The sequence below is a fragment of the Neovison vison genome, chromosome 10, assembly GCF_020171115.1.
Source record: "Neovison vison isolate M4711 chromosome 10, ASM_NN_V1, whole genome shotgun sequence".
In the NCBI taxonomy this organism is placed as follows: Eukaryota; Metazoa; Chordata; class Mammalia; order Carnivora; family Mustelidae; genus Neogale; species Neogale vison.
The window spans coordinates 11,409,369-11,420,404 of record NC_058100.1 but is presented as its reverse complement, the minus strand read 5'-3'; the positions used below and the strand labels follow the sequence as shown (position 1 = coordinate 11,420,404).

Sequence of the window (11,036 nt, the reverse complement as noted above, 5' to 3'; positions counted from 1 at the left end):
CAGAGGGTCCACGGAGACAGGACGGCCAGTGACCTTGAGGAGACTGTCAAAGGACACTTTGAAGTCAGCCATTGAAATAGAGAAGCAGATTCTTTCCTTTTAAATTTCTGAAGAGAGCAGCTCCTGGCCGGCTTAGAAGAGCATGCGACTCTTGATATCGGTGTTGCGAGTTCAAGTCCCACGCTGGGTGTCAAGATGACATAAATGAATAAATAAAAACTAAATTTCTGAAGAGAATTTCAGAAGGAGATAAACGCAAAGACTGAGTGCCCAGGAGCTATCTTTCTGTGGAGAACGTGGAGAATACGGAGCTCAAGTCCTCTGTCCTGCTGAGGTGTATCGCTCTCTGCTCTGTTCCCGGGGCACACATCACCATCTATCAACGTTTGTCTGTGAAAAGCTAGATTTCTCTTGTTTCACCTGTGAGAAGCTAGATTTCACCCAAGCCCCTTCTCTCTCCAGCTTATTCCTGGAAGAGGGGGTCATGGATGTACTAGGACAGTGGAAGTAACCTTGACCCCTGTGCTCTGAACACAGTTCTTGGCTTTCACAGGACAGGGGCAGGGAAAGGGGGACCTGGGGTCGGATGAGAGAATAGAGGAGATTTTATATATCACTCATATATTATATATATATATATAACACGTAATATATATATATATTCTATACATTCACAACACAGCACATAGTTAACACATGTTAACTATAGTCAACATGCTGTTCATTATGTCCCTAGAAACTTTTTCTCTTACAGCTGGAAGTTTGGGTCTTCTGACCACCTTTATTGATTTTGCTCCCCTCCAACTTGCTGCCCCTGGTAAACTCGTCTCTTCTCTGTATCTATGGGTTGTTTGTACTTTTGTTTTTGTTCTAGATTCCGCATATAAATGAGATCATGCGGTATTTATCTTTCTCCGACTTATGTCAGTTAGCATAATGCCCTCAAGATCTACCCACTTTATCTTGAATGGCAGGATTTTTTTCTTAAATAAAGCTGAATAATATTCTGTTGTAGGTAGCCACCACATTTTCTTCATCTGTTCATCTGTCCAGTGGACGCTGAGGTTGTCTCCATGTCTTGGCTGTTGGATATAATGCTTCAGTGAACATGGGGTGCATAAATCTTTTTAAGTGAGTGTTTTTCTTTGGATAAATACCCAGAAGTGGAATTGCTGAATCCTATGGCAGTTCTGTTTTTAATTTTTTTATTTTAAAGATTTTATTTATTTATTTGACAGAGAGATAGTACAAGCAGGCAGAGCAGCAGAGGGAGAGGGAGAAGCAGGCTCTCTGCTGAGCAGGGAGCCCAATGCAGGGCTCGATGCTAGGACCCTGGGATTATGACCTGAGCTGAAGGCAGGTGCTTACCTGACTGAGCCACCCAGGTGCCCCTGTTTTTAAATTTTTGAGGAACCTCCATACTGTTTTCCATAGTGGCTGCACCAATTTACATTCCCACCGACAGTGTACAAGGGATCCCTTTTCTCCACATCCTCCCCAACACTATGCACAGTCTTTTGTGGTTCCAAACAAATTTTGGGAGTCTTTTTCTTACTTTTTTTTTTTTAATTTTTAAAGATTTTATTTTTAAGTGATCTCCACACCCAACATGGGCTTGAACTCACAGCTCCAAGATCAAGAGTCACATGCTCCACCAACTAAGCCAGCCGGATAACCTAAGATTGTCTTTTTCCTATTTCTTTGAAAAATGCCATTGGAGTTTTGATAGAAATTGCATTGACTCTGTAGCTTTCTTTGCGTTCTGTGGCTATTTTAACAATATTAATTCTTCCAATCCATGAGCATGGAACAATTTTGCATTTATTTCTGTGTTCTTTAATTCCTTTGATTAGGGGCGCCTGGGTGGCTCAGTGGGTTAAGCCTCTGCCTTCGGCTCAGGTCATGGTCCTGGGGTCCTGGGATCGAGCCCCTCGTCGGGCTCTCTGCTCAGCAGGGATCCTGCTTCTCCCTCTCCCTCTGCCTGCCTCTCTGCCTGCTTGTGATCTCTCTATCAAATAAATAAATAAAATATTTAAAAAAATTCCTTTGATTAATATCTTCTAATTTTCAGTGTACAGATCCATCATCTCCTTGGTTGAATTTATTCCCAGCTACTTTATTCTTTTATATATATATGGGATTATTTTTCTTAATATCTCCTTCTGATGGTTTGTTGTTCTGTATAGAAATGCAACTGATTTTTGTATTTTTTTTTACTGACTTCAGTTATTCTAATAGTTTTTGGTGGTATCTTTTGGGTTTTCCAAATATATGATCATGTTATCTGCAACACAGAGATTTCCTTCTTCCTTTCTGATTTGGATCTTTTATTTTTTTTCTTTCCTAATTGCTCTGCTAGGGCTTCCAGCACCCTGTCGAGTAAAGTGAGAGGGTGGACATCCTCGTCTTGCTCCTGATCTTAGAGGAGCAGTAGTCTCAAAAGAAGTCTTCCTTACATTTTAACAAGTGTCAGAGTAATTTTTTAAGTCTGGCCCATGAAACCGGAGCCCAAGACTCTTAAACCACCCTGATCCTGATGGTTGACCCTGTTGTTTAAAACATGACCCGATTGAAAGAGACACGTGACCGCTTTGGTGGACGGTCCCTTCTGCCCTGAAGTAGCCTCGGGACTTCAGGCCAGGACCCGCCTCCCAAACCCCGAGTGCGGGGAAGGCGGCCGGGCGCGCCCTGTGCCCCAGACCCAGCAGAGGGCGCTGTTCGCCGCTCAGTGCTGCTGCGACCCCCGAGCCCCGGAGGCCGCTGGCTCCCCTCCAGGCTTGGTTCGCGGGCCCTGGGCGGCTGACCGCGTCCGGCCGCTCCGATTCCCACTCCCGCAAGCTCCCTGGTCCCGCGTGGCGGGCGGGAGGGCGGCGGAGGGCAGCGGGACGCTCCGTGCCGGCCGCGTTGTGCCCTCCGGTGCCCCATTACCCGCACGGCAGGGACCCCCGGCCGCCGGGTTTCTGACTTAGAAATCACGCTTTGTCCCGCACGTTTGGTATCTCGGACCACTTGAGGTTTCGTAAAACCGCACCAACACGTCAAGAAAGTGTCGCCTGCAGCGATCGTGGGGGAGGGCCACGCGGGCCGCGGAAGGCGGAGGCGGCTGCGGGCCGAGCACCCGCCGAAGCGGAGCCACCACCTCCCACCGCCGGCGCCCCAGGGGCCACCCCTCAGGCGAAGGCCGCGGTACCCGGAGCGCCCGGAAGGGGTTCGGGAGCGGCCTGCCCTTTCGGCTCCGGGCCAAGGGCCGCGCCTCCCTCCCAGCCCCAGCGGCGGCCGCGCTCTGGCCGGGTGACCGCTGGGCGTCCGCGGAGGGCCCCGCCGGAGCTGCCGCCGCCGCCCGCGCTCCCGCCCGCTCGGCCATGGGCGCCGCCGGCTCGTCCGCTCTGGGCCGCCTCGGCCTCCCCGCGCCGTCCCGGCCCGCCTGGCTCGGGGCGGCCGCGCTGGGACTGGCCGCCGTGGCGCTGGGGACGGTCGCCTGGCGCCGCGCGCGCTGCAGGCGGCGCCGGCGGCCGCGGCAGGTGGGCACCGTGGCGCAGCTCTGGATCTACCCGGTCAAGTCGTGCAAGGGGGTGCCTGTGAGCGCGGCGGAGTGCACGGCCTTGGGGCTGCGCTGCGGCCACCTGCGGGACAGGTAAGCCTGGGCCGGGGCTGCGCGGGCGGGAGCGGGTGGTCTGCAGAGTCCGCCGGCAGGTCCGTCCTTCCTTTACAGTGGGGCAAGGACAAAGAGAGCGAGGGGCACTACCTCCCGACAGCGGGCCCCGGGAGCCCGGGACCCTGGGCCTCTGTGTCCCGACCCAGTTTCCGGAGACAGCTGTCTCTCCGCCTCCCGCCGGCGCTTTCCCTTCTGCGCTCCTGCCGGGGACTGGTTTTGGCGCCCAGGTGGCTGCCAGTGTGCAAATGGACTTCAGCTCCGTCTAGCGGAGGCGACGAGCGTCCAGGGATTGGTCCCGCCACATTAGTTTTCTTAATTGTCTCTGGAGAACTTGGGGAGACTTGGGGCCGCGGAGCCCAGCCCTCCTGCAGCGCACCCAGGTGGGGCGCATAGTCCAGATGACAGCTGTTGCAGTTTAAGTTTCAGGCCGCTTTAGAAGTACTGTTGCGCTGCCCTTTTCCCGAATTGTCGCAAGTCCTCCTGCAGGGATGAACAAACCGAGCTCCCGCGCCCCTGAGCCGGGGAACCAGGACTCTCCTTCTCTTGAGCACGCGGGTGCTTTGTGAGGTCCTGTTAGTCGAGCCCTGTGTCGGTGCTCACGATCTGCGTGAAGCCTCGGGGTGCAGGGAAGGCTGCAGAGGCCCCGAGCGAGCGGCTTGCTTCTCCTCTGGGTCGGGCATCAGGCCAGCCCGGAGCCTCGTTGTGAGGCTGCGCTTCAAGCGCCTGCAGGCAGCGCAGAGCCGAGCACGGCTGTAGCCTTCCCGCCTTGCAGCGCCCCCGGAAAGAGGCGATTCTCTGCATCAGTGAAGGGTGAGCTATGCGTCTTTGCTACAGGAAGGAAGCCAAGAGTCCTTGATATTTCATGGTTTGTATGGAGCTCCCCAACTCTGCAAGATGGTCGACTTTATTGAATTCGTTTTGTAGGCCCCAGAGGCAAAGGACATTATCACTTTACTGTATGGACTGGGAATAGTTACTGAGCTCATATATTAATAAGTAACAATCAGAGCCTGCATTGTGGCCGACCCTATTTTTGTCCACCCACCACCACCAAGTATGATCGGGAGACGTCAACAAAGGCTTACTGTACTCAGTGTGGCAGGTGCCAGGGAGTGCCAGAAACCGCCTGGGGTGGGCAGGAATGACTTCCTCACTTGACCTGAAAATTTACGATTTTTCAAATAATTATGAACTTTCCAGGCAAGTAAATTGGAAGGGGAACACCGAGGAAGTGTTGGAGAGAGACACCGAGGAAGCTGGGTAAAGACCTGGATTGGGAGGGAAAGTATGCTGGGGGAAAGATGAGTGGGTTCTTAGAGAATTACGGGAAGGAATTGAAACCGGGCAGATATGTCTACACCACTGTGGCCAAAAGGTGGAATCAACCCAAATACCCACCCGCAGATGAGTGGATAAACAACATCTCTGCACAATGGAATATTGTTCAGCCACAAAGGAATGGAGTTCTGATATACGCTACCACGTAGATAAATCTTTTTTTTTTTTTAAGATTTTATTTACTTATTTGACAGAGAAATCACAAGTAGGCAGAGAAGCAGGCAGAGATGGGGAAGCAGGCTCCCCGCTGAGCAGAGAGCCAGCGGCCGGGCTGGAACCCAGGACCCTGCTGGAACCCAGGACCCTGCGATCATGACCTGAGCTGAAGGCAGAGGCTTAAGGCACTGAGTCACCCACGTGCCCCCAGCATAGATAAATCTTGAAAACATTATGTTAAGTGAAATAAAACAGACACAAAAGGACAGATATATGATCCTAATTATATGAAATCGCTGCAGTGGGCAAATTCCTAGAGACAGGAAGTGGATTGGAGTTTACTAGGGGCTCAGCGGGTGGGGGGAATGGGGAGTTATTGCTTAATGGGGATAAAGTTTCTATTTGGGATGATGAAAAGTTTTTGAAATTGATGGTGATGGTTGCCTAAAATTGTGAAGGTGCTTAATGCCCTGGAATTGTGCACCTAAAATGGTTAAAAACACATTAAAAAAATACCCATTTTCTGTCTTGGGTTGTTTCCACGTTTTGGTGTTGTGGGTAAGGATCGGTGTGAGGCCCTGTTTTCAATCCTTTGGACATACCCAAGAGCATGCCGGGCATTTTATGTTATATATACTTTACAATAAAAAAAAATTAAAAAGGAAAAGGCTGGCCTGTGTGAGGGCCCAGGGAGTTGTGAATGGTGGAGAGGGCAGCTGGGGTATGCAGGGCCTTGCCTGCCTGGCCAAAGAGTTTGGGTTTTATCCTGAAAGCGGGAGCCATGAAGGGATTTTTCACGAGGGGGTGACCGATTAGATTGGTGGTTGGGAAAGATCAGACTGCAGGATGCCCGGAGGGCTCAGTGGGAGGAGCCTCAGGCCCTTGATCTTGGGGTCCTTAGTTCAGGCCCCCCGCTGGGCATAGAGATTACTTCAAAATATTAAAAAGAAAGGAAAGATCAGGCTGCCATCGTTACCTGGAAGAATTATGACCTGCAGAAGAATATTCATGTGCTGGTACGAAGGATATGGAGCAGGGCAGAGCTCCAGCGGGGTCCAGGATGAGGACCGGTAAATGGGCAGTTCAGGAAGGGGCTCCCACTCACCTTGTTTTCTAGTGTAGCTGAAGGATCTCGACCATGATGACCCACTAAAGTGATGCAAGGAAGCTCTCTAACAACCTCCCCTATTTACCGGCAAGTTCTGTTTATGGATTCGGAAGGCACAAGCTGACTTTTGTAACTGTAATCGCTTGATCCAGCGTGAACTGAAATAACTAGCGTGTCCGTACGTTTAGCTCCCATACGTGCAGCTGAGGAGTGACCTGTACAAAGGACTCCCCACCCCCCACCCCGGAACAGTTTCCGATCGCTCTTCTTCTTTATCTTTTTTCTGGCAGGTACCTCTAGATCAGGAGTTTTGTGCCAGAAAAAATTTTGTCCATGGTATCAATAAACCTGGGAGCAAACTGCAGAATTCACCTCCCTGAATACTGAAATTAATTTTTTTAAGAAGGTAGGGGTGGATTTGCCAAGATGTAAGTGGTGTCTTATGCCCCATCCCCCCGGACTCCATGCTCTGAGGACAAGAGAGCAACTGTCTTGTTATGCGCTGCTGGAGCCTGGGGCCTAGTGTGTGCCAGGCAAGTACCTCCCGGTGCCGCTAGCCTCTCTCTGGGAAATAGTTTGTTGTCATCTCTTTGGGGCACGTTTAATGAAACGGGTCAGAATTTCTGGCAGTTGAAGTGAAAATATGATAACATCTTTGATTTCTGTGCCATCCCGGAGCTCAGAATGTTCTGAAGATCTTAGAGATACCGGATGCTTGACCGGTTCCTAAACCCTTTGAAAATAACCGACAGACTGAGTCGTGCTGTGCCGCTGAGTTGATGTTTAGGATGGACACACAGACACACAGACACACAGACTCACACACCAGGCTGACAGGGAGGAAATCAAAGAGGACCGCGTATGCCTGAAGCTCCCACGTGTGGATCTTGTGTTTTGAACACGGCAGGTTTTGGCTGGTGATCAACGAGAAGGGGAACATGGTGACGGCCCGGCAGGAGCCTCGGCTGGTCCTGATTTCCCTGACTTGCGAGGGTGATGCCCTGACCCTCAGTGCAGCCTCCACGCAGGACTTGCAGTTGCCTCTCAAGACCCCGGCCACGAATGCGGTGTACAAGTGCAGGTGAGGAAGGCGTAGACAGAGTCATGCTGCCAGAGGATGAAGGACAGGGATGGGGTGGGAGTGGCAGCAGACGATGTCCGGAAGAGGTGAGACGGGACCGGCGTATTGCGGTCAGACTTGGCCTATCAAGCCCGGGGAGACTGGGAACCTTCTAAATCTGAGTTAGGAAGGGAGTGGCAACTGTTTTTGTGAACTGTGCTGTTTAGTACGGTGAAAGAGAGTTCAAAGACAGAAAAGACAGCTGTAGCCAGGAGATGCTCCGACCTGCGTGTGCCCAGGGGTCTGTGTGTGTGGCGGTGGGGGTGGGGGTTTCAGGCAGGAAGGGGCTCTGCACAGAGGCTTGCTCTTCCCCTGACATTAGCAGGGCTGCAAGGAAACAGTCTAGGAAAACTAGCTTTGCTTCTGAGAATGCATGTCTCGAGGTGATTTTTTTTTGTCCATAATGGGGAAAATAGAATTTGGTCTAATTGTACTCCTGTCATTGGTTTCTGCATTTTGAACTAAAATGCATTGTGAAAAGTTGGGGCGCTTGGGTGGCTCAGTGGGTTAAAGCCTCTGCCTTCGGCTCAAGTCATGATCCCAGGGTCCTGGGATCGAGCTCCGCATTGGACTCTGCTCAGCGGGGAGCCTGCTTCCTCCTCTCTCTCTGCCTGCTTCTCTGCCTACTTGTGATCTCTGTCTGTCAAATAAATAAAATCTTAAAAAATTGAAAAAATTTAAAAAAAATGCATGTGAACGCTTAATGGAGTCCATAGCCTATCATCGCAAATAACATCACATCAAAAAATGTAGATCTGAATTAGTTGAAAAATATCTAAAGACTCCCAAAATCTTATAAGAGGCAATACCCATCTAAGTTCTGTAATATTTCAGAGGTTCAGGCATAATATATTCTTATTTTAATTTGATGCTTTTTAACTATATTCATGCATTTTAACTATATTCATAGTTGAAAAACTGGAAAATACTAAAAGGAGTAAACAAAAACCTGTGAGATAACTATAAGTAATACACTGATGTTTTCTGTAAAAAAAAGACTCTGATAAAAATCAGAATACGGCCATATACTTGATATGTTTAGTACTTTTTCATATTGCTAAAAATCTTCAAAGATAACAATTTTCACATTGGCCTAACATTTCATTCTGAGGGTGTGTCCTATAATGCATTTTAACATGTTCCCACAATTAAATATTTGGATTGTTTTCCATTTTTTCCAGGTGTGAAGGAGAATGTGGCAATTATCTCAGTGTAAATCTTTGTTCAAAATGCTTATTATTTCCTTAAGGAGAAATTTTTAGTGGTGGTTTTGCTCAAAACAAGAAACTATAGACCTTTGATGTGTGTTGCTAAATAGTTTTGCCAAATGGTTACGCTAACTGTATAGCAATCAGTATTTTGTGGGTATCTTTGTCAAATTGCATTCTGAGCACTATGTTCAAAAATATTTGGCCATTTCATAGGGGAAAAATCACAATTTCTTGTTGCTTTCATTTGCATTTAATTTTTATCTGAGGCAAACTTTTTATTTTTAATATTTTTTTTAAGGAGGCTCTGCACCCAGTGATGGGGCTTGAGCTCATGACCCCAAGATCAAAGAGTTGTATCCTCCATCACCTGAGCCAGCCAGGCGCCCTCGAGGCAAACTTTTTAATATGTCTATTGTAATTTGTGTTATGTATTTGCTCATGTCCTGGTTCCTGTTTGTTTGCCATGACTAGGTATCTACCCATATTTTCTTGTGTGTTTTTTTTTCCACTTCATTATTAATTCATTTGGAATTACGTGGAAACTTTTTTCATGGCCCCATACAGGCTCTTTGGTCCACAATCAAAGACTAAACAAGAGCATGTTTGGAAATTGTAAAATGAGAAGGTTTAGACATGTTACAATAGTTCACAGACTCTTAGGGCGAGTATGTCAAGGACCTTTTCGACCTGGGTTTCCTTTGGCAGCCCAGGCCATTCTCTCATGGAGTTTTAACTTCAGCCCATAGTCTCCTAAAGATTTCTTTCTTTCTTTCTTTCTTTTTTTTTAAAAGATTTTTTAATTTATTTATTTCATAGACAGAGATCACAAGTAGACAGAGAGGCAGGGAGAGAGAGAGGAGGAAACAAGCTCCCAGCTAAGCAGAGAGCCTGATCTGGGGCTCAATCCCAGGACCCGGGGATCATGACCTGAGCTGAAGGCAGAGGCTTAATCTACTGAGCCACCTAGGGGCCCCATCTCCTAAAGATTTCTGATGAGTCTTAGGTCCCTGGGGTCACTTTCAAAAGGTCATGATCACAACCAATACACCTATTTTTACTGTTGAAGTTCTTGCTTGATTTTCTTACAAGCCATGCCAGCCACTGATGGATACAGAGAATTAGGGCCACTCAATGGATTATCCATTTGGATTTTTTTTTTTTTTTTGGCTTGGCTTTTTGGGACAGAGTGTCAGTGGAATGTTGGACCCAATGACACAGCCGAGGCTGCACAGAACACAGGAGAAATGTGGGAAGAGAAAGAAAGAAGGCAGAGAACTAATCGTGCTAATTTAAGGGCCTCATGTTATGGGTATTTATGAATCTTCTCTACCGAAGGCAGTTAGTAAAGGATGGAGGAGGTAACTCCTACTCAGATGTGAAGACAGCAACACAGAACCCTGAGCAACATGAGAAGTCAGTGAAACCTGACATCACCAGGAGAGCATAGGAACCTAGTCACGTATTTCAAAGACACGGAGGTGTGTGATTTACCCAACAAGACATGCAGATAGCTGTTTTAAGGAAACTCCTTGAGCTACAAGAAAACATGGAGAGACAATTCAGTGAAAACAGGAAAATAATAAATGGACAAAGTGAAAAGCTAAACAAAGAGATAGAAATGATTAAAAAAAAAAGAAATTCTGGAAGAATAAAATGAGTGAAATAAAAAAATGCCTAGAATGTTATCAGCAGCAACATGGGTCAAGCAAAGGGAGGAGGAATCTGCAGGGTTGAACATCAGAACTTCGAAAAATATCCAGTCAGAGGAGAATAAATGAAAGAGAATGAGAAAGAGTGAAAAAAGCCAATGTGTTGTATTGATTACCATTAAAAGAAACAATTGGTGAATTATTGGAGTTCCAGAAGAAGAAAAAAAGGGGAAGTGGCAGAAAACTTACTTAGAGAAGTAATGTCTGAAAACTTCCTTAATCTGGGGAGACCTTTGCATCTCCAAGTTTGTGAAGCTTATAGGTTACCAATAGACTTAAATAGAGCCTCTCCCAGACATTATAATAAATCAATCAAAAAGCAAAGAAAAAGAATCTTTTTTTTTTAAGATTTTATTTATTTATTTGACAGAGAGAGAGAGAGGGAACACAAGCAGGGGGAGTGGGAGAGGGAGAAGCAGGCTTCCCCCGAGCAGGGAACCTGACGTGGGGCTCAATCCCAGGTTGCTGGGATCATGACCTGAGCAGAAGGCAGATGCCCAACAACTGAGCCACCCAGGCGCCCAAAGAAAAAGAATCTTAAAAGCAGCAAGAGATAAGAAGCTCATAACTTACAAGGGAACCCCCATAAGGCGATCAGCCGACTTCTCAGCAGAAACATTACAGGCTAGCAGAGAATGGGATGATCAAGAATGTTACCAGTCAAGAGTACCCTCTCTGGCAAAGTTAGCCTTTAGAAATGAAGGACAGATAAGGATTTTCCCAGATGAACACAAGCTGA

The 11,036-nt window shown here is 47.8% G+C and overlaps 1 protein-coding gene across 6 annotated transcripts in view; it reads left to right on the top strand.

Moving 5' to 3' along the window:
- Positions 1-3,362: 3,362 nt before the first annotated feature.
- The window catches only part of MTARC1 (mitochondrial amidoxime reducing component 1), a 31,115-nt gene continuing 23,441 nt past the window's right edge, over positions 3,363-11,036 (top strand). For all 6 annotated transcript variants that reach the window (XR_006386595.1, XR_006386598.1, XR_006386597.1 and 3 more), the window contains exons 1-2: positions 3,363-3,634; positions 7,165-7,338. Coding sequence is in view for 1 of the 6 variants with exons in the window: in XM_044266801.1 (XP_044122736.1) it covers positions 3,363-3,634; positions 7,165-7,338 (446 nt within the window). In the remaining 5 variants the exon portion in view is untranslated. The remainder of the gene's footprint in view (positions 3,635-7,164; positions 7,339-11,036) is intronic.